At 40.5% G+C, this 25,648-nt stretch overlaps 1 protein-coding gene across 1 annotated transcript; it reads left to right on the top strand.

The window, feature by feature from the left end:
* Positions 1 to 333: 333 nt before the first annotated feature.
* MPV17L (MPV17 mitochondrial inner membrane protein like) lies at positions 334 to 7,247 on the top strand. Its single transcript, XM_027527786.1, has 4 exons — positions 334 to 712; positions 3,230 to 3,300; positions 4,976 to 5,005; positions 5,087 to 7,247. The coding sequence occupies exons 1-4, from the start codon at positions 403 to 405 to the stop codon at positions 5,264 to 5,266; spliced, it is 591 nt and encodes a 196-aa protein (XP_027383587.1). The 5' UTR covers positions 334 to 402; the 3' UTR covers positions 5,267 to 7,247.
* Positions 7,248 to 25,648: the final 18,401 nt, after the last annotated feature.

Below are 25,648 nucleotides of genomic sequence, written 5' to 3'. Positions count from 1 at the left end.
TCGTTACCATGCAATCGCTACCATTACCTAATTACTAGATATTTCATCACGCCACAGAAGAACCCCACACCCGGTTAGCAGTCACTTCCCACCCCCACCGCCCCGCGCCATCGCCCAGCCCCTGACTAGTCTACCGTCCGAATGGATTTCCCTGTTCTGGGCATTTCTTGCAAGGGGATCAAGCATTTGCGGACCCACCGCACATCAAAAGCTCAGCCCCAGGATCGCTAGAGGCCACGGGATTGGCCGGCGGGGGTTGGGTGTGCGCGGGGCGCCCAATCGCCTTCGAGCATCGGAAGGAGGTAGGTGCAAGTGGCTGGAGGCGGCGCGCCGGCTGCCCCGGCGGAGGGCGGAGGCCGAGGAGCCAGCGGCCTGCGTTCGTGGGGCGCCCTGGGAACCGGCATGGTGAGCTGGTGGCAGGCGCTCACGCGCGCCGCCGGGCGTTACCCTTGGCCAGCGAACGTACTGCTTTACGCCGGGTTCTTCTCGGGCGGCGACGCGCTGCAGCAGGTGCTGCGGGGCGGCCCGGCCGACTGGCAACATACGCGGCACGTGGCTACCGTGGCCGTGGCCTTCCACGCGAACTTAAACTATGTGTGGCTGAACCTGCTGGAGCGCGCGCTGCCTGGGCGCGCGCCGCGAACCATCCTGGCCAAGGTGCTGTGCGACCAGGCTCTGGGCGGGCCGGTGTACGTCTCTACCTTCTACGCGGGTGAGGAGACGGGCGGGGACCTGGAGGCGGAGCTGGGGGACGGGCTCGGATCTGGAATTGGGGGACTGGAGGCAGGGGCTTCCTGGGGCTGGGACGGAGCAGGATCCTGGGGCTCTGTGGGGACGGGGCCGGGGCTGGAAACCCTCCCGTGGGGGCCAAGGGTTAGGAGACTGGGAGGGTCGGGGCGAGAGCGGGAGATCGAGGTGTGAGGACCGGGAAGTCTGGGGACCGTGGATTAAGGGGATTGAGGGGAAAGAAATTGAAGCGTGGTTGCTGGAGAGGCCTGGGATTAGGGCGCGAAAGGCGCACTTGGGACGCTGAGGTTGCAAATAGTCTGGGGCTAGAAGTTTCAGGGGGCCCTGGGGTGTCCGTAGGCCGGAACTGGGGGAGGCAGGAATGGAGATCCATTTTTCCCCTGAAAAAAAAAAAAAAGATCCACGGGAATATCAAGGAGACCCCCAGCTCGTTAGCATTGCCGCTGCGACCCCTGTGACTAGGTTGTGGGGCGGCGGGTGAGGCGGGGGGGTTGGACGGTCCGGGGTAGGGTTGGGGGGAGGCGGTCCTGCTCCTGGGAAAATTCACGCCTGGGGCTGGGGGCCTCGTTTCCACTGGAGGGATAAGCCTTTCCAACACGAAAACAAAATGTGAGGGGATTCAGGATGGTCGGGGCAGAGACAGGGGAATCTGAGGTCCTACCTAAGTGTTCTCAGTTGTGTCCCGACTCTTTGTGACCCCATGCACTGTAGCCTCCCCAGGCTCTTCTGTCCATGGGATTCTCCAGGCAAGAATATTGGAGTGGGTTGCCAATTCCTTCTCCAGGGGATCTGTCCAAACGCAGGGATCGAACCCAGGTCTCCTGTATTGCAGGCAGATTCTTTACCATCTGAACCTCCGGGTCCCACCTGTTTCCCCCCAGAATGTGTGCTCAGGGCCATTCTCCTGCTTTTGTAACAAGGTTTACCTGAAGGGAGTCCCACTCCCACTTCAAAACCCACAGATAATGTGAGAAGACCTTGGACCCCTGTTATGAGAGGATTCTGTACCTGTGAGGGTGCAGGGAGCCCCCCTCTTCAGAAAGCGCACCGAGGAGCCTGAGGGCATACCTTTGGGAACCTTCCTTAGCGCCCTAAAATTCTAAAACAGTGGAGAGGGCTCTGTGGCCTTCATCTTCATAGCGTTTTCTATCACCTGGAAAGGAGTGAGCATGGGAGGGGCACCCATCCATTAAGAAAATTCAAGAATCCTGGGCCTGGCCTTGGTATTGGGGAATCACAGATTCCCCCCAAGGGGTCATGTCAGTGCCTGTTGGTATTTTCTTCTAAACGGGTCGAAGTGATCAAGTTACCACTTTGAAGGAACTTACACCGCCCCATGGATCTCATTTTGAGGACCAGAGTCGCTCACAAATTGCACAGGAATCATTCCTGATACAGTGCCAACCACACGGTTGACAGGGTCCGTGAGGTCAGGGCCTAGAGGACCTGAGAGCAGGAGCTGCCTGGTTTATCAGAAATCTGTGCCTTATCCCCAGGAGTGATGACCTGGCCTGGACGTCACTCCCGGGGATAAGGCACAGATTTCTGTAAACATGAAGTCGGGGAGGTAGGAGGGGGGTAGGTTGGATGTCTGTTCAAGGCTCTTTAGACTTGGAAATTGCCTGTCTTAGATGATCCTTTGTGCTGGGCCTCCCTTGGAAGCTAGAATAGCTATGATTATGAGATCTGGTTCAGAATCCACACCTGGGTTGCTCCCTGAGCGCTTTTCCTCCTTTGTAACTTGACCATCCTCAGCCCAGGGTTATGAAAGAAAGGACATAAAATGCTTAGGTCTTAGTTACTGCCGTGTAAGTTGAGTATGGTATTACCAATATTGGGCTCAGTTTTCTTGTAAGTCCTGTTCTAAGAATCCCCCGCAATTGACTTAAAATACTTTATTTCCCCTTCCTCCCAATCAGAGTTGGGGGAGAATTTTTAAAGCACTCTTATGTTTACATCCTTCCTAAAATAAGAGGGTTTTATTCTTTTCCCCAGACTTCCTTTTCAGGGTTGCTGAACATCAGAGTTTTCCACATGTTTTTAGGAGCACTGAATTGATGTGCCGCTTTCAAATTCCAATTCGAAAGCCTCTTTATATGGGAAATCTGAAGTTGCTAGAACACCCAGGGTCTGGCAGCCTTTCTGTAAAAGGAAGAAATTAATTTTAAAAAATTTAAGAATTTCAAAAAATCTTTTGAAAGGAGAGGAAAATGTCACTAATAGTCCCACTATGATTATATTGAGGTTTTTGTGAATTCTCTTACAGTTTTTTTTCCTAAATAATTCTGCTATAACCTCATACCCTGCTATTGTCACTTCATATTAATCATCACTTTAAAATGTACCCAGTTTTAGAATGCAGATTGTCTTCTGTTTTCACTGTTGGGTCAGATGGGACATACTGAGTGAGTGATATTGGAATAGAAAACTTGAATGTGAACTGTTACACAGTATTCTTCCTATTGAATCTTATTAAAAATAGGTATGAGTATTCTCGAAAGAAAGGATGACATATTTCTGGACATGAGACAGAAATTCTGGAATACGTATAAGGTAAGACAGACTTTTGAAAAAGACAACCATGATCTTTCTGTATCTTTTTTTTTTTTTAATATTTATTTATTTATTTGGCTGTGTCGGGTCTTAGTTTCCACAGGGGATCTTTCTCTGTGGTTTGCAAGCTTAGTTGCCTCGAGGCATGTGAGATTTTAGTTCCCCATTAGGGACTGAAACTTCCTCCCTGAACTGGAAGGCAGATTCTTAACCACTGGACCACCAGGGAAGTCCTTTTTTGTATCTTTTTAACATAAAGTGAAAGTGAAAGTAAAGTCACTCAGTCCTGTCCGACTCTTTGCGACCCCATGGACTGTAGCCCACCAGGCTCCTCTGTCCATGCGATTCTCCAGGCAAGAATACTGGAGTGGGTTGCCATTCCCTTCTCCAGGGGATCTTCCCGACCCAGGGATCGAACCCAGGTCTCCTGCATTGCAGGCAGATGCTTTAACCTCTGAGCCACCAGGGAAACCCTTTTTTAACATAAAATACATTTAAATAAAAATATTCTTAAATTAGGGCTCCAGATGGTTGACACAAGGATACAGTGTTTTGACAGATCTTAAATTTCTTGTAACGGTTAAAGGAGAAGCTTTAAGAATGTCTATATGTGTCTCTAAATTTTATTCAATGCTCACAATGATTTCTGCCATTCTTGTATTTATTCTTGTTAGTGATTACAGTGATTTTTGGAGTCAAAGAGGTTATTGAAAAATAGGAATTGTAGAATGTGAGTGGCTTAATGGAATCATTGCCACTTTTAGAGCTGATGTTTCCAGGTATGCATTCTGCTGGGTCCCCGTGAAATGAACCTTCTTAACATCACAACGGTATTTACAGAAAAGGAAAATGTTTCTCAGGGCTTGAAACAAGTCACCTCTTGTACTCAGTAGTTGTTTAACCGCTAAGTCATGTCTGACTGTTTTGCCACTCCATGGACTGTAGCCCACCGGCCTCCTCTGTCCATGGGATTTCCCAGGCAAGAATACTGGAGTGGGTTGCCTTTTCCTTCTGAAGGAATCTTCCCAACTCAGGGATCAAACCTGTCTTTCCTACGTTGGAAGGCGGATTCTTTACCACTATTACCTGGGAAACCCCAACCAACAGGTTAAAGCCTGTTAAAATAAATCTATCTTAAAAGCTAAACTTATTCTCTAGCATGAAGTAGCTAGAATACATTATTAGAAAATCACCATAAAGTAGGTTTGGTCTATAGTTTCAAAAATTCATTGGTGATCCTGTGTTTTATCAGTATTTCCCTGAATCATTTGCGTGAGCAAACAGGAAAACTGCAATATATAAATATATGTTGTTAACAATGATTTGAAAGTAGTTGTCTTCCAGAATTGGTCCTCATTCAGGTAGACTTTTCTATAGTCTAGATGACTATAACTAATAACAATCTTTATGCCTGTGCCTAACAGCTTTCTGTACAACTTCCCACCCTCTTCCACTCGAGAGACCATAAGTAATCTAATTTAATCTGCTTAGTCTGAAATATACTCCCACCTCCACATTCTTCCTGTCTGGTATTTCTTTTTTAAACCATTGTTTCATGTTTGTTTTTATTTATTTATTTTGTTGTCTGTTTTTTTTTTTAATGCTTTATAGAACAAACTGTCTGATTAGTTTGTGCAATTTAAAAGCATCCTAATAAAGTTTTCCTTTATTCCAGAGTGGTCTGATGTACTGGCCTTTTGTACAGGTGAGTTTCAAACTACTGAGAATGCTAATTTGTGGGTTTGGTTTATACGGAGCACTTACAGATATGTTCTCTCTGTTACAGCTGATCAACTTCAGCCTCATTCCCATTCGCTGGCGAACAGCTTACACTGGACTCTGTGGTTTTCTGTGGGCCACCTTCCTCTGTTTTTCTCAACAGGAAGGTGATGGCACCTTCAAATCAGCTTTTACTTTCCGTCGTATCAAGGGGACAAATGAAGTTGAAAAGCCCTCAGAGAAATGACAAGTCAAGAACTCCCTTAAAGGGACTCATTTTGTCCCCTTAAGTAAGCACAGTGAATTGCCTGCGGATAAAATACTCTGCTTACCAGTTACGTGCTCCCTTTTGAAGATTTACTTTCCTATAGACCTGACTGCTTTTTAATTAGCAATGATAACTTTCAATTTTATCCACATATCCTTTTTCCCCCCATTCTAATCTGGAGCTGTTAATTCTCTAATATTTTCACCTCTCTAATGGTGGTGGTGTTCAGTTGTGTCCTCTCTTTGCGACCCCATGGACTGTAGCCTGCCAGGCTCCTTTCTCCGTGGAAGTTTCCAGGCAAGAATACTGGAGTGGGTTGCCATTTCCTACTCCACTTTGACTCCTCTACTACCTTGGTTAATATCAGTGATAATGGCAAAGTGGCATTTTATAATCATTACTATTTCTGGTCTAATATTTTATTGCCAGTTAATGTAGAAAACCCCCATTTTGATGGTATACATCTCTTCTAAAATCTCAGGTTGTCTCCTAAACACTTTTGGATCAGATTATTTTTTATACCAAAAATAGTCCTTACAGTAAATTTTTGTTTATACCACATTCAATCAGAAAGTTTGAATAAACAGATTACCCCCCCAAATATTGTATAATAATTTATTGTTATGCTAACATGAAGGGTCTGCAAGTACATTTTATATATTAAAAAATAGTGTATCTTCAGTGGTCCTGAATAGAGTATATTTTACTGATGTTTTCTCTTTTTATAGTTTTTAAGGTTTTGTTTTTCTTTTTTTTTGGTTAATGTTTTTTAGTTTTTAGTATATTCACTTGGTTAAATATCCCATTTCCTAGATATATGAAATATACAAAATATTTGTTTTTAAAAAGAAATATATTGAATGAAGTTTCTGAAAAAAAAAATTAATAAGTTTTCTTCTGGAAGAAAGAACTCAATTCCATAAAGTTTCAGGGAAAATATTTATCCCAAAATTCACACTGATGATATATATTTTTTAAATTACTGCTTTAACGTAAGTCTTTATAGGTAATTTTAAGGTTGACATGAGAAATTCAATCCAGTTTTTCATTTCTATCTTCAAAGTCAGTGGATTTAAAAATTAAAAATGGATTTAAAAATGTGATTATTTTAAGAAGTTTTAGCAATTTTCACCCAAGAATTGCATCATTATTCTGTTGTTTCCAATGGAGTGTTTCACAAATTTAAAGATGTTGAACATTGCGATGTTAAAATTTATCTTGAGACTTTATATATAAGATTAATTTAAGCTTGTTTGCCAAAATATTTAAGCATATAATTTATATAACTTGTAATTTAAATTTATATGTCATAAATATATGACTTTTAAGTATATGAGTTATTTGAATCTAACAGATATTAATATATTTTACATTATTGGGGCAAGAGTAAGGACATTTCTAGGGAGTTTAATTCTAAAATAATTGGTTTTTTGTAAAGTTTTAAAAGTAGTTCATATAACAGAAGAGCTATTTCACAACATGTAAGACATGTTTTATCATTTAAAAAGTATATCCAGGACTTCCCTGGTGGTCTAGTAGTTAAGAATCCACCTGCCAATGCAGGGGACATAGGTTCCATCCCTGGTCTGGGAACATACCACATGCTGAAGGGCAGCTAAGCCCTACCTTGGGCTGCAATTACTGAGCCCACGCTCTGGAGCCCACACGCCACAACTAGAGATCAATCAATCAATTTATCTATCAAAAAGAAAAGCATATCCAGAGTAACTATAGTAAGGACTGCTTGACAGTGTTCTAGACCAGATTCAGCACTACTTATGGTGGAAGAGTAGTGTTTGGGAAAACGTTTGAGAAGACAAACCTCGGGGGAAGGGCGAAAAGCTTATTATTCATAAAAGTTTGATAATCTTGACTCAATAATGTGTTACTCTGTACTGCAGAGGTATGTAGCATGTATTCTCTGAATTTTTGCAAATAATACTGTTTTAATTTTTCTCAAGAGTCTTTTTGTGTCTTCGTGTGAGAAATGGAACTCATTCAAAATAATGCAATGTTTGTTTTAAAATGCTGCCATCCTTGGTAAAACACGCTCTTGACCTTCCAGGATTTAGAACAGACCAGATGGATGCTATTCTTCTTCCAAATTTCTCCATTCCATAAGGCTTCTCTCCCTCTCTCTTTTTTTAATCATTATTTTTGGCCGTGCCTCGCAGCGTGCGGACTTTTAGATCTCCAACCAGGGTCCTCTGCTTTGGAAGTGCGGAGTCCCGACCACCGGGCCGTCAGGGAAGTCCCCCATAAGGTTTGTTTAACGTGCTTGTGTGTTGCCCCCTGGCCCTCTTTTCTGGCCCCCTGTTGCTCAGGCAAAGGCAAAACCTTTCATTCGTTTTTCATGACAGAGCTGAAGAAGACTGGATTTTCAAAACAACTTCACCTAATACACGTAGAAAACAAAAGGGAAATTTGGAGGATGTCAAAACATTTATTTTCAAAGCTTACAGACTGCTGCCTTCTGACCCTGGGTCCATTTGCCCTGTAGCTGTAATGGCACCTAGCCAGTTTCCTTCCTTTTCCTCCTTTGATAGTCGCCTTATAATGATGCCATTGGCCATCACCCCCAGGGAGCTGTCTTCCTGGCCCTGCTACCATTAAAATCAAGGGTGCCCAGTCTTGACTTTCCTGGTTTCCATTTCCAGTTTCAGATGTAGGCCTTTTACTAAGATAACTAAAAAATGAATTCTCAAATCAGGGGAGATCTTTTCCTTCTACACGAGTGGATGCAACCAGTCTTATAGTCCACTAGGATAACTGTAGTAGATAAAATTTCATAACCCTCATGTAAATAATAAAGGTTATTAAATGGCCACTGTAGGGATATGAAGAGGATAAATAGCATGCGACAACTGTTAAAAGAAGTCCATGGTCTTGGGGACTTCCCTGGTGGTCCAGTGGTTAAGAATTCGCCTACCAATGCAGGGGACTTGGGTTCAGTCCCTGGCTGGGGAACTAAAGAGCCCACAAGCCACAGAGCAACTAAGCCTGAGCACTGCAACTATGGAGTCTGCGTGCCACAACTAGAGAGTCCATGCACCACAACAAAAGATCCCTCATGATGCTACAAAGATCCCACGTGCCACAACTAAGACCAATGCAGCCAAGTAAATAAATATTTTTTAAAAATTAAAAAAGAAGTCCTTGATCTAGTTGCAAGTATAAGTATAAAAAAAATGACAATCAGGTTCTCAGGAGATCTAATCCAGTTCACCATTCAGTACCTGAGCAGCATCCATGACAAGTGGTCAATAGAAAGCTTGACTGTTGCTGTAGTAATGCCACCCAGACACAGGCTGGTGACATAAGCAGTGAAAAGTGAAAGTGAAGTTGCTCAGTCATGTCCAACTCTTTACTGTCCCATGGACTATAGCCCGCCAGGCTCCTCTGTCTATAGGATTCTCCAGGCAAGAATTCTGGAGCGGGTTGCCATTTCCTTCTCCAGGGGGTCTTTCTGACCCATGGATCAAACACGGGTCTCCAGCATTGCAGGCAGACTCTACCATTTGAACCACCAGGGAAGCACATAAGCTTTTAAAATCATGGTGCCTGACCAATCTGGAGAAGCTCCATGGAGGAGATGCCACAGCTAGATGTTGAGAGATGGATTCAAAAGACTGAGGGTCTGTGAATTGGAGTGGTGATGGTAGGATCAGATGAGATCTTTTTTTTTTTTTTAATATTTTTTATTCGGCTGCACTGGTCTTGGTTGTAGCACTTGGGTTGTTTAGTTGGGGCATATGGAATCCTTAGTTGCAGTGTGCAGACTCTTAGTTGCAGCATGTGGGATCTGGTTCCCTGCCCAGGGATTGAACTTGGGCCCCCTGCATTGAGTGCATGGAGTCCTAGTCCCTGGACCACTGGGGAAGTCCCAGGATGAGATGCGATCTTGAAGGAGAGAGCAAAGAAAAAAAAAAACAAACAAAACAAAACGGCATGTAGCTTCTAACATAGAGAGAAATATCCATAACCATTCCTCAACTTTGAATAATGTAGATACTTCTGTCTAGCTTACTTGTAATTGAAAATCATGTATAATTTGCAACCTATCACTCTTTCATTTGTAGGAAAATTAATGAAAGTTACTCCATTTTATCTATATCATAGTTGGTTTGGTGAGAAAGAATTAGGCAATGTGAGAGTTTGCACGTGTTTACAATTTTCTGCTGACAAAAGTCCATCTAGTCAAAGCTATGGTTTTTTCCAGTAGTCATATATGGATGTGAGAGTTGGACCATAAAGAAAACTGAGCACCAAAGAATTGATGCTTTTGAACTGTGGTGTTGGAGAAGACTCTTGAGAGTCCCTTGGATAGCAAGGAGATTCAACCAGTCAATCCTAAAGGAAATCGGTCCTGAATATTCATTGGAAGGACTGATGCTGAAGCTGAAGCTCCAATCCTTCGTCCACCTGCTTCGAGGAACTGACTCATTGGAAAAGACCCTGATGCTGGGCAAGATTGAGGGCAGAAGGAGAAGGGGACAACAGAAGATGAGATGGTTGGATGGCATCACTGACTCGATGAACATGAGTTTGAGCAAGCTCCAGGAGTTGGTGATGGACAGGGAAGCCTGGTGTGCTGCAGTCTTGGGGTCGCAAAGAGTCAGACACGACTGAGCAACTGAACTGAACTGAATGTGTTGTGATTTAAATGGTTAAATACCACTCAATGTCATTTCTTTGGATAATAGTTTAAATAATTCAGTGGTTTTTAGTATGGAGTTATGCAACCATTGTATAATTTTATTTTACAATTTTACATTTATTTTACAATTTTACAATAGTACTTTGTACAATTTTATTTTATTATTATTGTTTGGTTTGCATAAAAATTAAAAGGGTATTATTTGCAAATATTCAGAGAATATATGCTGTATATTCTCTACAGTACAGAGTAACACATTAAGTAAAGGTTATCAGACTTTGATGAATAATAAGCTTTTCTCTCTTCCTTCAAGGTTTGTTTTCTCAAATATTTTCCCAAACACTGTTCTTCCCCCATAAGTAATATTGAAGCTAATCTAGAAGACTGCCGAGTAGGCCTTACTATAGTTACTCTGGATACATTTTTAAATGACAAAACATGTCTTACATGTTGTGAAATAGCTCTTCTGTTGTTATGAACTACTTTAAAACTATGCAGACCAATTATTTTAGAGTTAAACTGTCTAGAAATTTCCTTGCTCTTGCCCCAGTAATGTAAAATGCATTAATATCTATTAAATTCAAGTAAATCATGTACTTAAAAGTCATATACTTATGACATGACTGAGTGACTGCACTGAATTGAAAATTTTCTGAAGCCATGTGTGAAAGTGGCATGCAAAAATGTTTTCCTCACAATCTATCACTAAGGAGATTCAGTGGACAAAGTGATAGGTTTTCCCAGTATACAGTGAGTGAAATTTGGCACTTAGGGGTTCATAAAAATGAAGGGTGCTTTAGGAAAACTTTATCTTATTGGCACTGATTTTTTGGGGATCCAGAATAAGAAAACTGTCCAATAGAGGAAAGGAATTAGAGCTACTAAAAGATAACTCAAAGCCGAAAACGTTTTTTACATTCTAATACTTCATTAATAATTGCAATTTAGATTTATTAATACTTTTAATAAAATTTTGTTCTGTTTCTTTCACTATAAAACATGTAGATGTAGAAATTTAACTTTGCTATTTCAGGTGGTATCTAAGTGCAGGAGACACAGGTTCGATCCCTGGATTGGGAAGATGCCCTGGAGAAGAAAATGGCAACCCATTCCAGTATTCTTGCCTGGAGAATCTCATGGACAGAGGAGCCTGATGGGCTACAGTCCATGGGCTCGCAAAAGAGTTGGCCATGACTTAGCAACTAAATAACAGCGCAGAACTACAATTTCTAACTCATCCATGTTTTATTTATTTTCCAAGGATTGTCATCCTTTAGAATTCTTTTGAAGCTATTAAAAATTTATTTTTTTCTAGGTGGGCAATTTGCTGTTAGTTCAGTAGAGTTTCATATGAATTTCTACACTGTTGGCCAAAACAAATTATACCCAGAACATACTTAACCATATATTCTGGAGACAGCTTTCATCTGACATTAGATTCATCTTCTGAAAGTATTAGAACATTAATGGATTTTTTGTGCCTGAAGATCTTGACCTTGCATTGGCTATACTTAATCTAGTTTTGCCTACAATGCTTAGAATCTAAAGAAACCAAGTCATAGAAAATGCAATTTTAAACCTATTGAAAATTTTTCTTTTCTTTTTTTTTTTACTTAGTTTATTGGTTTTGCCAAATATTGAAATGAATCCGCCACAGGTATACATGTGTTCCCCATCCTGAACCCTCCTCCCTTCTCCCTCCCCATACCATCCCTCTGGGTCATCCCAGTGCACCAGCCCCAAGCATCCAGCATCGTGCATCAAACCTGGACTGGTGACTCGTTTCATACATGACATTATACATGTTTCAATGTCATTCTCCCAGATCTTCCCACCCTCTCCCTCTCCCACAGAGTCCATAAGACTGTTCTATACATCAGTCTCTCTTTTGCTGTCTCGTAGACAGGGTTATTGTTACCATCTTTCTAAATTCCATATATATGCGTTAGTATACTGTATTGGTGTTTTTCTTTCTGGCTTACTTCACTCTGTATAATAGGCTCCAGTTTCATCCACCTCATTAGAACTGATTCAAATGTATTCTTTTTAATGGCTGAGTAATACTCCATTGTGTATATGTACCACAGTTTTCTTATCCATTCATATGCTGATGGACATCTAGGTTGCTTCCATGTCCTGGCTATCATAAACAGTGTGCGATGAACATTGGGGTACACGTGTCTCTTTCCCTTCTGGTTTCCTCAGTGTGTATGCCCAACAGTGGGACTGCTGGATCATAAGGCAGTTCTATTTCCAGTTTTTTAAGGAATCTCCACACTGTTCTCCATAGTGGCTGTACTAGTTTGCATTCCCACCAACAGTGTAAGAGGGTTCCCTTTTCTCCACACCCTCTCCAGCATTTATTGCTTGTAGACTTTTGGATTGCAGCCATTCTGACTGGTGTGAAATGGTACCTCATTGTGGTTTTGATTTGCATTTCTCTGATAATGAGTGATGTTGAGCATCTTTTCATGTGTTTGTTAGCCATCTGTATGTCTTCTTTGGAGAAATGTCTATTTAGTTCTTTGGCCCATTTTTTGATTGTGTTGTTTATTTTTCTGGAATTGAACTGTAGGAGTTGCTTATATATTTTTGAGATTAGTTGTTTGTCAGTTGCTTCATTTGCTATTATTTTCTCCCATTCTGAAGGCTGTCTTTTCACCTTGCTAATAGTTTCCTTTGATGTGCAGAAGCTTTTAAGTTTAATTAGGTCCCATTTGTTTATTTTCATTTCCAATATTCTGGGACGTGGGTCATAGAGGATCCTGCTGTGATGTATGTCAGAGAGTGTTTTGCCTATGTTCTCCTCTAGGAGTTTTATAGTTTCTGGTCTTATGTTTAGATCTTTAATCCATTTTGAGTTTATTTTTGTGTATGGTGTTAGAAAGTGTTCCAGTTTCATTCTTTTACAAGTGGTTTACCAGATTTCCCAGCACCACTTGTTAAAGAGATTGTCTTTAATCCATTGTATATTCTTGCCTCTTTTGTCAAAGATAAGGTGTCCATATGTGTGTGGATTTATCTCTGGGCTTTCTATTTTGTTCCATTGATTTATATTTCTGTCTTTGTGCCAGTACCATACTGTTTTGATGACTGTGGCTTTGTAGTAGAGCCTGAAGTCAGGTAGGTTGATTCCTCCAATTCCATTCTTCTTTCTCAAGATAGCTTTGGCTATTCGAGGTTTTTTGTATTTCCATACAAATTGTGAAATTATTTGTTCTAGCTCTGTGAAGAATACTGTTGGTAGCTTGATAGGGATTGCATTGAATCTATAAATTGCTTTGGGTAGTATACTCATTTTCACTATATTGATTCTTCCAATCCATGAACATGGTATATTTCTCCATCTATTAGTGTCCTCTTTGATTTCTTTCACCAGTGTTTTATAGTTTTCTATATATAGGTCTTTAGTTTCTTTAGGTAGATATATTGCTAAGTATTTTATTCTTTCCATTGCAATGGTGAATGGAATTGTTTCCTTAATTTCTCTTTCTGTTTTCTCATTATTAGTGTACAGGAATGCAAGGGATTTCTGTGTGTTGATTTTATATCCTGCAACTTTACTATAATCATTGATTAGTTCTAGTAATTTTCTGGTGGAGTCTTTAGGGTTTTCTATGTAGAGGATCATGTCATCTGCAAATAGTGAGAGTTTTACTTCTTCTTTTCCAATTTGGATTCCTTTTATTTCTTTTTCTGCTCTGATTGCTGTGGCCAAAACTTCCAAAACTATATTGAACAGTAATGGTGAAAGTGGGCACCCTTGTCTTGTTCCTGACTTTAGAGGAAATGCTTTCAATTTTTCACCATTGAGGATAATGTTTGCTGTGGGTTTGTCATATATAGCTTTTATTATGTTGAGGTATGTTCCTTCTATTCCTGCTTTCTGGAGAGTTTTTTATCATAAATGGATGTTGAATTTTGTCAAAGGCTTTCTCTGCATCTATTGAGATAATCATATGGTTTTTATTTTTCAATTTGTTAATGTGGTGTATTACATTGATTGATTTGCGGATATTGAAGAATTCTTGCATCCCTGGGATAAAGCCCACTTGGTCATGGTGTATGATCTTTTTAATGTGTTTTTGGATTCTGATTACTAGAATTTTGTTAAGGATTTTTGCATCTATGTTCATCAGTGATATTGGCCTGTAGTTTTCTTTTTTGTGGGATCTTTGTCAGGTTTTGGTATTAGGGTGATGGTGGCCTCGTAGAATGAGTTTGGAAGTTTACCTTCCTCTGCAATTTTCTGGAAGAGTTTGAGCAGGATAGGTGTTAGCTCTTCTCTAAATTTTTGGTAGAATTCAGCTGTGAAGCCGTCTGGACCTGGGCTTTTGTTTGCTGGAAGATTTTTGATTACAGTTTCAATTTCCGTGCTTGTGATGGGTCTGTTAAGATTTTCTATTTCTTCCTGGTCCAGTTTTGGAAAGTTGTACTTTTCTAAGAATTTGTCCATTTCTTCCACATTGTCCATTTTATTGGCATATAGTTGTTGATAGTAGTCTCTTATGATCCTTTGTATTTCTGTGTTGTCTGTTGTGATCTCTCCATTTTCATTTCTAATTTTATTGATTTGATTTTTCTCCCTTTGTTTCTTGATGAGTCTGGCTAATGGTTTGTCAGTTTTATTTATCCTTTCAAAGAACCAGCTTTTGGCTTTGTTGATTTTTGCTATGGTCTCTTTTGTTTCTTTTGCATTTATTTCTGCCCTAATTTTTAAGATTTCTTTCCTTCTACTAACCCTGGGGTTCTTCATTTCTTCCTTTTCTAGTTGCTTTACATGTAGAGTTAGGTTATTTATTTGACTTTTTCTTATTTCTTGAGGTATGCCTGTATTGCTATGAACTTTCCCCTTAGGACTGCTTTTACAATGTCCCACAGGTTTTGGGTTGTTGTGTTTTCATTTTCACTTGTTTCTATGCATATTTTTATTTCTTTTTTGATTTCTTCTGTGATTTGTTGGTTATTCAGCAGCGTGTTGTTCAGCCTCCATATGTTGGAATTTTTAATAGTTTTTCTTCTGTAATTGAGATCTAATCTTACTGCATTATGGTCAGAGAAGATGCTTGGAATGATTTCTATTTTTTTGAATTTACCAAGGCTAGATTTATAGCCCCGGATGTGATCTATCCTGGAGAAGGTTCCATGTGCGCTTGAGAAAAAGGTGAAATTCATTGTTTTGGGATGAAATGTCCTATATATATCAATTAGGTCTAACTGGTCTATTGTATCGTTTAAAGTTTGTGTTTCCTTGTTAATTTTCTGTTTAGTTGATCTATCCATAGGTGTGAGTGGGGTATTAAAGTCTCCCACTATTATTGTGTTATTGTTAATTTCTCCTTTCATACTTGTTAGCATTTGTCTTACATATTGCAGTGCTCCAGTGTTGGGTGCATATATATTTATAATTGTTATATCTTCTTCTTGGATTGATCCTTTGATCATTAAGTAGTGACTGTCTTTGTCTCTTTTCACATCCTTTGTTTTAAATTCTATTTTATCTGATATGAGTATTGCTACTCCTGCTTTCTTTTGGTCTCTATTTGCATGGAAAATCTTTTTCCAACCCTTCACTTTCAGTCTGTATGTGTCCCCTGTTTTGAGGTGGGTCTCTTGTAGACAACATATGTAGGGATCTTGTTTTGGTATCCATTCAGCCAGTCTTTGTCTTTTGGTTGGGGCATTCAACCCATTTACATTTAAGGTAATTACTGATAAGTATGATCCCGTTGCCATTTACTTTATTGTTTTGGGTTCAAATTTATACACCATTTTTGTGTTTCCTGTCTAGAGAATATCCTTTAGTATTTGTTGGAGAGCTGGTTTGGTGGTGCTGAATTCTCTCAGCTTTTGCTTGTCTGTAAAGCTTTTGATTTCTCCTTCATATTTGAATGAGATCTTTGCTGGGTATAATAATCTGGGCTGTAGGTTATTTTCTTTCATCACTTTAAGTATGTCTTGCCATTCCCTCCTGGCTTGAAGAGTTTCTATTGAAAGATCAGCTGTTATCCTTATGGGAATTCCCTTGTGTGTTATTTGTTGTTTTTCCCTTGCTGCTTTTAATATGTGTTCTTTGTGTTTGATCTTTTTTAATTTGATTAATATGTGCCTTGGGGTGTTTCGCCTTGGGTTTATTCTGTTTGGGACTCTCTGGGTTTCTTGGACTTGAGTGATTATTTCCTTCCCCATTTTAGGGAAGTTTTCAACTATTATATCCTCAAGTATTTTCTCACGGTCTTTCTTTTTGTCTTCTTCTTCTGGGACCCCTATGGTTTGAATGTTGTAGCGTCTAATATTGTCCTGGAGGTCTCTGAGATTGTCCTAATTTCTTTTAATTCGTTTTTCTTTTTTTCTCTCTGATTCATTTATTTCTACCATTCTCTCTTCTAATTCACTAATCCTATCTTCTGCCTCTGTTATTCTACTATTTGTTGCCTCCAGAGTGTTTTTAATTTCATTTATTGCAGTATTCATTACATATTGACTCTTTTTTATTTCTTCTAGGTCCTTGTTAAACCTTTCTTGCATCTTCTCAATCCTTGTTTCCAGGCTATTTACCTGTGATTCCATTTTGATTTCAAGATTTTGGATCAATTTCACTATCACTCTTCAGAATTCTTTATCAGATAGATTCCCTATCTCTTCCTCTTTTGTTTGGTTTGGTGGGCATTTATCCTGTTCCTTTATCTGCTGGGTATTCCTCTGTCTCTTCATCTTGTTTAAATTGCTGAGTTTGGGGTGTCCTTTCTGTATTCTGGCAGTTTGTGGAGTTCTCTTTATTGTGGTGTTTCCTCGCCGTGTGTGGGTTTGTACAGGTGGCTTGTCAAGGTTTCTTGGTTAGGGAAGCTTGTGTCGGTGTTCTGGTGGGTGGAGCTGTATTTCTTCTCTCTGGAGTGCAATGAAGTGTCCAGTAATGAGTTATGAGATGTCTATGGTTTTGGGGTGACTTTGGGCAGCCTGTATCTTGGAGCTCAGGGCTGTGTTCCTTTGTTGCTGGAGAATTTGCTTGGTATGTCTTGCCCTGGAACTCGTTGGCCCTCGTGTGGTGCTTGGTTTCAGTGTCGGTATGGAGGCATTTGATGAGCTCCTGTCAATTAATGTTCCCTGGAGTCAGAAGTTCCCTGGAGTCAGGGTTTGGACTTAAGCCTCCTGCTTCCAGTTATTGGTCCTATTTTTACAGTCATTTCAAAACTTCTCCTTCTATACAGCACCACTGATAGAACATCTACATTAAAGATGAAAAGTTTCTCCACTGTGAGGGTCACCCAGAGAGGTTCACAGCGTTACATGGAGAAGAGAAGAGGGAGGAGGGAGTTAGAGGTGACCCAAATGAGATGAGGTGGAATCAATAGAGGAGAAAGTGGGCTAGCCAGTAATCACTTCCTTATGTGCACTCCACAACTGGACCGCTCAGAGATGTTCACGGAGTTATACAGAGAAGAGAAGAAGGAGGAAGGAGACAGAGGTGGCCAGGAAGATAAAAGGGGGGAATGAAAAGGAGGGAGACAGATCCAGCCAGTAATCAGTTCCCTAAGTGTTCTCCACCATCTGTAACACACAGAAATTCACAAAGTTGGGTAGAGTAGAGAGGGGTTAGGGAGAAGACACAGGCGATCTGGTGGAGAAAAAGGAGAGTCCAGAGGGATAGAGCAGTCAAGCCAGTAATCTCGTTCCCTAGTGAAAAATGAGTACTGAAGATTGGGTTCTTAAAGGTACAAAATTGGTAACAAATACATAAAAGCATAAATTAAAAATCTAGAGTAGAGTTTGGAATTTCAGATGTACAATGTTAAAGAAAAGAAGAAGGAAAAGAAAGAGAAAAAACAAACAAACAAAAACAAACAAAGTCACAAAAGTTATAAAGAAAGTATAGGTACAAAATTGATAACAAATACCAAAAAGCATAAATTAAAAATCTAGAGTAGAGTTTGGAATTTCAGATATACAATGTTATATAAAAGAAGAGAAAGAAAGAGAGAAGAAAAAAAAAGTCACAAAAATTATATAAACAAAATATAGGTACAAAATTGATAACGAATACCAAAAAGCTAAAATTAAAAATCTAGAGCAGAGTTTGGAATTTCAAAAATGCAATGTTAAGGAAAAGAAGAAAAAAAGTCAAAAAAATTATAAAAAATATATATATGAAGTTTGCTTAAAAAAAATAGGGTCTTTTTTTTTTTTTTTTTGCTAAGTAATAGTAGGTTATAAAAGTGAAAATTAAAGGAATAATAGAGGACTGAAAATTCTTTTAAAAATTTAAAAAAAAAGAAAGAAAGAATGATCGTAAAAATAGTTAAAATATATCTAGGACCTTCTCTAGTTTTGTTGTGGGTATTGTGGGTTCAGTTCATTTTCAGCTAGTTCCTTGGTCCGACTTATATTTCTCAAGATCTATGGGCCCCTTCCTATGTAGTTGGTACTAACCACAGGGTTTTAATCTATTGCCTGTAGCTTCCAAGGCGGTTCCCTCTGTTATAGATTCTTCTGTTTTCTGGTCTCTTCAGTGTCTGGTTTCTGCCCTGACACAAAGGGGATGGTGGAGGACACTTTTTTTTTTTTTTTTTAGGCTCGCTTGTGGGGAGGGAGGGATGCTGCCAACAAATAACACTGGCGTGTGCTCGCAGTGCCTCAGCCACACTGGATCTGCCCCCGCTCACGGCGCGTATAGCCTCCCTGCCCACACTGCTCAGGCTCTAGGTTGCTCCGCCGGGAGCCATCTGTGTCTCGCCCTGGGCTGCTTGCACCTCCCAGGTCCAAGCTGCTCAGGTTCAGGCACTCGGGTAGTCCTCAGAGGCACAGACTCCGTTGGGCCTGCGTTTTGTGCCCTTTCCAGGTCCGAGCAGCTCAGGTGATGAGGTGTTTGGCGAGCGCAATTGCTGCGACTTATCGCCTCCCCACCGCTCAGTTATCTAGGTGTACAACCAGCGCACCTTCTCAGGCGGATGTTGACCGTCCAGACCCCCAAGAAGTCTTAGTTAGCTAAGAAGCCTGCTTACAGTTTTATAGACAATGTCTCTCTGGGGCTGCAAATGCCCTCTTCTGGCTCTGGCTGCCTGTCACCAGAGGGGGATGGTCTGTAGCCGGCTATCTCTGTTCAGTCCTTTGTTCCATGCATGGGCCTGGCGGTGTCTTAGGTTAGGGCTGGCTTTTCGTGTGGTAGATATCCCACAGTCTGGTTTGCTAGCCCAAATTATTTCGCTCAGATAGTGCTCGGGGTATTCAGGCCAGATCCTTACTCTAAGCGATGCAGCCCGCGCCGTGCCTCCCTGCCCAGCCCCCGCTTGCTAATGGCGGATGCAGGCGTCTGCGCTGCTTCTCCGCTGGGGGAGTTACCGTAGGGCTCGAAATCTGCGGGTTTTAATTGTTTATTTATTTTTCCTCGTTGTTATGTTGCCCTCTGTGCTTCCAAGGCTCGGCACAGATTCGGCAGTGAGAAGGTTTCCTGGTGATTGGAAACTTCTCTCTTTTTTAGACTACCTTCCCTGGATGGAACTCCGTCCCTCCCTCTTTTGTCTCTTTTTTTGTCTTTTATATTTTTTCCTACCTCCTTTCAAAGACTTGGGTTGCTTTTCTGGGTGCCTGATGTCCTCTGCTGGCATTCAGAAGTTGTTTTGTGGAATTTACTTGGCGTTTAAATGTTCTTTTGATGAATTTGTGGGGGAGAAAGTGTTCTCCCCGTCCTACTCCTCCGCCATCTTAGCTCGAAAATTTTTCTTTTAATATTGTCAGTGATGAATAAGTGAAATGGGAAATCTGGTTTAACAATAAATGATGTACTTGGGTTTTCAAGCTATTATAAACTGTAGTCAACCAAGTGTATAGTTAATAACTGATTAACATTATGGGCATATACCAGAAGCTTATCTTTTTTTAGTTCACTTCCATGTTGTAAGTCTGTTTTTCCTTAAATCTTTATTTATCCATACCTTTGTCTCTGTCTGTTAAATGGCCATAACAAGCCCTCTTCTGCCCTTCATTCCTCCACAAACCTGACCATCCAGACACTCCTAGGGGACAGGAAACTGGGATGAAGTTAGAGACCACACAGTTCAGTGACACGACAGCCATGATTTAGAGAGATGGAAGCAGACCTTGCTCTTTGGGTCTTTTCTTCCTTCTGGAGAAAGAGGAAGGAGGAGGTTCAGCCTTTGGGAGAATTTTGAAGTGAGTAAACATTTTTGGAGGCAGGTTCCATCCAAAATTAGATTCATCTTCTGAAAGTATTAGAAACTTAATATGTTCTTGTGCCCAAAGACTTTGACCTTGCAGCATCCCCTTTCTTTTCCAAAATCCTTTTCTGTCTCTGAATGCCTGTTCTCTGCATTCTGTCTGTGTGTGCATGCTGTTGATTCAGTCATGTCCAACTCTTTGTGACGCTATAGACTGTAGCCCTCTAGCATCCTCTGTTCACGGGATTCTCCAGGCAAGAATACTGGAGTGGGTTGCCATGCCCTTCTCCAGGGGATCTTCCTGACCCAAGGATTGAGCCCAAATCTCCTGTGGCTCCTGCACTGCAGGAGGATTCTTTATCGCTGAGCCACTGGGGAAGCCCACATTCTCTCTGGCTTAGTGCTGTATCTTCCAAATCAGTTCTCATTTCTTTTCCTCACTTTTCAAATCTCCCATTCTCTTTATGTGACTGATTTCAGCTACATTTAGAAGAGTAGGTTTATTAAACTAATTTACTAAGATGTGGATGACAGCCTTTCTAGTTGAGTTTTGCTTTGCTTTTTAAATTACTAATGCAAGTGAATCTCTGGATGGAGTTTTAGGCAGCTATTGCTGGGTGGGTGGAGGTGGAGAGAAGAAGGTATGTTTTGGCAGAAGATTTCTGATATACTTTACATTACGTGGTCTACTTCCCATTGAATTAAAACCAGCTGGGCAGAGATCATTGCAATTTATTGTGAACTTTCCACAATGTATGATCATTATCTGTTTGCATATTTATAATCCCTACTGGAATGAACTTCTGAAAGGAAGGATATAGTTCTTATTTATACTTGTTTCTGAAATGTCTAGCACAGTGTCTGGCATGGAGCAGAAGCTCTGTAACACTATTGAATGAATGAATGTAATTTGTGGATTTCTCCTGTTTTTTGCCTCTAGACTGCTGCTGAGCGGTCTGGATGGATGACCCTTTCATTTTCATCCCTGTGTGCAGGTAGCTGTCCTGTCTTAAGCTGGATACAGCTCAGACCTTCACCTACTTTGGTCCCAGGCCCAGAAAATTGTGTTTTCTTAGAGATGGTGAGGACTTGAAGGCTTTGATGCCCCTGGTCCAACTGGCACACACCCTCTGAAAACCATCTCTTCATACCTCTAACTCTCTAAAGATTGGATTGTTTGTCTTTAAGAAATGCGTAGGACTTCCCTGGTTGTCCAGTGGTTAAGAATCCACCTGCCAGTGCGGGAGATATGGATTCAGTCCCTGGTCTGGGAAGATTCCACATGCCCTGGAGTAACTAAGCCCATGTGCCACAACTACTGAGCCCATGCCCTAGAGCCCATGCTCCACAAGAGAAGCCACCACAGTGCGAAACCCGTGCACAGCAACTAGAGAGTAGCCCCCACTTACCGCAACTAGAGAAAGCCTGCACAGCAACAAAGACCCAACACAGCCAAAAATAAAGAAATAAAGAAAAAGAAAAAGAATTGGGTAGAATCAAGGTAGTTGGGCCTCCTTCAAACCAGTAAACTACCATTGAAAGAAAGTGAAAGTCACTCAGTCGTGTCCAACTCTTTGCAACCCCATGGACTACACACTCTGTGGAATTCTCTAGGCCAGAATACTGGAGTGGATAGCCTTTCCCTTCTCCAGGGGATCTTCCCAACCTAGGGATTGAGCCCAGGTCTCCTGCATTGCAGGCAGATTCTTCATCAGCAGAGCCACAAGGGAAGCACAAGAATACTAGAGTGGCTAGCCTATGCCTTCTATAGTGGATCTTCTCAATCCAGGAATTGAATCAGGGTCTCCTGCATTGCAGGCGGATTCTTTACCAGCTGAGCTATGAAGGAAACATTTTTGTGATGGTTAATTTTATGCGTCAACTTGACTGGGCCATGAGGTGCCCAGATATTTGGTCAAATATTATTCTAGGTGTTTCTCTGAAGGTGTTTTTGGATGAGAGTGACATGTATATTGTAGACTAAGTCAAGCAGATTGCTCTCCCTAATGTGGGTGGGCCTCGTCCAATCAGTTGAAGGCCTAAATAGAACAAAAAGCCTGGCCTCATCCTGAGTAATAGCATTTTTACTGCCCAACTGCCTTCAAACTGGGGCATTGACCTTTTCCCTTTGGACTCAAAACATTGGCTCTTCCTGTGTCTGGAGCCTGTCAGCCTTCAGATAGAGCTACACATCAGCTTGCCTTGTTTTCAGGCCTTCAGACTCAGGCTGGAACTAAAGTGTGGCCTCTCCTGGGTTTCCAGCTTGCTCACTCACCCTGCAGTCTGGGACCTGTTTCCATCATCATGTGAGCCGATTCCTTATCATAAATCTCCTTTTCTCTCTCTATACACAATCCTATTGGTTCTCTTTCTCTGGAGAACCCTGCATAATGCTTCCTGTTTATGTATATGAATATTTATGTGAATATTTCATAGTTTGTGGCTTATGCAGTTTGTGGCGTATGGTTATCTGGGTGGTGACACCCAGCTCACAACTGTTACAGATTTACTCTGGACATTAATTTCTGGGGCCCCTGAAATCATAATATGTAGGTGGTTATATAGGGGCTTCCCTGGTAGCTCAGCTGGTAAAGAATCTGCCTGCAATGTGGGAGACCCCAGTTCAATCCCTGAGTTGGGAAGATCCCCTGGAGAAGGGATAGGCTACCCACTCCAGTATTCTTGGACTTTCCTGATGGCTCTGGTGGTAAAGAATCTGCCCACAATGTGGGAGACCTAGATTTGATCCCTGGGTTGGGAAGATTCCCTGGAGGAAGGCATGGCAACCCACTCCAGTATTCTTACCTGAAGATTCCCATGGACAGGAGGAGCCTGGTGGGCTGCAGTCCGTGGGGTTGCAGAGAGTCAGACATGACTGAGTGACTAAGCATAGACAGGTGGCTATACACACCTATTCCCCAGCCTCCATATATGACCTGGAAATGGAAATTCAGTCAGGTAACCAAATAATTGCCAAAGAACAGAACTGACTATATTTTCACTTTAGGTTGACAGTGGATAGAGTATGTACGTTGTGAATTCTGTGAATTTTGGGGACTGAGAATTGATTGCCGTTGGATTAAAAGCCATTTCAGAGTTGAGAGTGTCACAGTGTTTGATGATGCTTCCTAGTGAAGGACTCAGTCAGTATGATGGATAACCTACCTCAGTTCTAAGACCAGACAGTGGGGCAGACACCTGCTGTGTCTGAATATTGCCTTTTTAATGTTCATAAGGAAGAGCTATTTGTCCATCTTCTCACACTTGTGTCAGTGTCTTACCCCTCTGAACCATGGAGCCAGAGTACTCTTCATATTTTGTGTGGAACGGGTTGCACAAACAACACTGGTTGCTTCATTTCTAAATTTAAATTTTATGTATATTAAATTTTTAGGGTGATGTGATTTAATGTATATGAAAAATAAATGAATTTTAGTTAAATACAGAAAATTACTGTTTTGTGTTATTGGTGGTATGTATATTCTGGGAAATATGTAAAGGAAATGAGATTTACATCCTGTAATCCTTCCTAATCATCTTTATTGCAAATATAAGATTTATGTCTTTACTCTGGATTGAGATCCAGGTTGTCCTTATGTAGTGTGTGCTGTTTGTCACTTACTGAATTCTTCCAAATGTTTGGTCTACATCCTATGAATGTATGTACTCTGATAGAGCTGAAAATTTAGAATTGGTGTCATTCCCAACTGACTTCTCAAGAGCTATTCTTTTTGAGTATTAAATAGGGGAAAACGCGTTATTAAGATTCCCCTTATTAATACTGTGGAGGCCAACTTGAGCTTCAGCTGGAAAATTACTGAAACTGCTTTTTCCACCACCCCATGTTCTTGTGGCTCCTTTGGCCTGGAGTCCACTCATTTCTTTTTTTTTTTCCCCACTCATTTATTTTTCCTGATTTAAATCCTTTCCTACTGTGTTGACTGAAATAGATTTCTCTGAACACAGTCCCTGAAGGAACTACAAGTATGTATCTGAAAAATATGTTGCTTTGTTCTGGAGTTGACTTCAGTAAATGTATACATTTATGCTATTTGTGAACATGTGTATACCTAGGGGGCACATTAGATTTTTCCATGGCTCCCCTTTCTGTATCACTGCATCTTCCTTTCAGGTCCCTTTCTTTACCTTATTGTTTTATTTTTAAACTTTATTCTTTATTGAAACTTTTTTATTGAAGTATAGTTGATTTACAATGCTGTATTAGTTTCTGGTGTACAGAAAAGTGATTCAGTTTATATATATATATGCACATATTTTTTTCATATTCTTTCCATTATGGTTTATTACGGAATATTGAACATAGTTCCCTGTGCTATGGCGTAGGTCCTTTTTTTCCAATTTCCCCGTCTCTTTTTTTTCTTTCTCAAGATTTTATCATATATAAATAGCATGTATAATAGAATATATATTTCAGAAAAATAGATTGCTAGATTTCTAGTTTATATTCACTCAAAATATAAACTATATTCACTTTGATATAGTTCCATTTATTCTGGTATCTAGTATTATTGCTAAAAGTCTAGAAAGATTATTATCTTAAAGATTTTAAAAGATTTTGAATGAAGCTTGAAACTTCTGATCCAATTCTGAGAATATAAAGAAATGGCTATGTTGTTAAAAAGAAAAAAACCCAGGAAATTAACGTGGTATAGTATTACTAACTAAAGTACAGATTTTGTTCAAATTTCACAAAATTTTATGCTAGTATCCATTATTTGTTTTCATACCTCATTCAAGATGCCACGTTGTATTTAGCAGCATTGAGCAGTTCAGCCATATACAACAAATTCTGATAAATGCTCTTTTCATATTTATTGTTATAAATATTTTTTAATTTTCCTTGTTATGACTTCTTAGATACAACCACCATTTAAAAGTGGACATTTAATTTCCAAATATGTGGGGTTTTTTAAGTGTCTTTGATATTAATTTCTCATTTAAATGCTTTCTTCTCTGCAATCACCCTCTGGTTTTCCAGTCTTAACTTTACTGAGGCTTTCCATGGCTAAGCTACAGAGCTTCCTGGTAGCTCAGATGGTAAAGAATCTTCCTGCAATGCAGGAGACCTGGGTTTGATGCCTGTATAAGGAAGATCCACTGGAGAAGGGAATGACAACCCACTCCAGTATTCTTGCCTGGAGAATCCCATGAACAGAGGATCCTGGCAGGTTAGTCTGTGGGGCTGCAAAGAGTTGGACATGACTGAGTGACTGACAGTTCTACTATGGCTAAGTCAAAGATTTCTCTTGGTAAATGTCACATTGCACTTGAAAATATGTAGGTTATTTTAAATTATCTTTTGATATTGATTTCTAACATAATTCCACATTGATAAAAGAACATATTCTATATGATTTCAATACCTTTAGATCAAGAAATTTTTGCACCTTGTTTTATATCCCTGGATATGTTCCAGTGTCTCTTGGTTTATAATCTATGGGAACTTGAACAGAATTTGTATCCTGCTTTTGTTTTAAAACATGTATTTTTTCATTGAAGTACAGTTGATTT

This window comes from Bos indicus x Bos taurus, chromosome 25, assembly GCF_003369695.1.
Source record: "Bos indicus x Bos taurus breed Angus x Brahman F1 hybrid chromosome 25, Bos_hybrid_MaternalHap_v2.0, whole genome shotgun sequence".
NCBI lineage: Eukaryota > Metazoa > Chordata > Mammalia > Artiodactyla > Bovidae > Bos > Bos indicus x Bos taurus.
The sequence above is the reverse complement of the archived record's forward strand: the minus strand, read 5'-3'. Positions and strand labels throughout refer to the sequence as shown.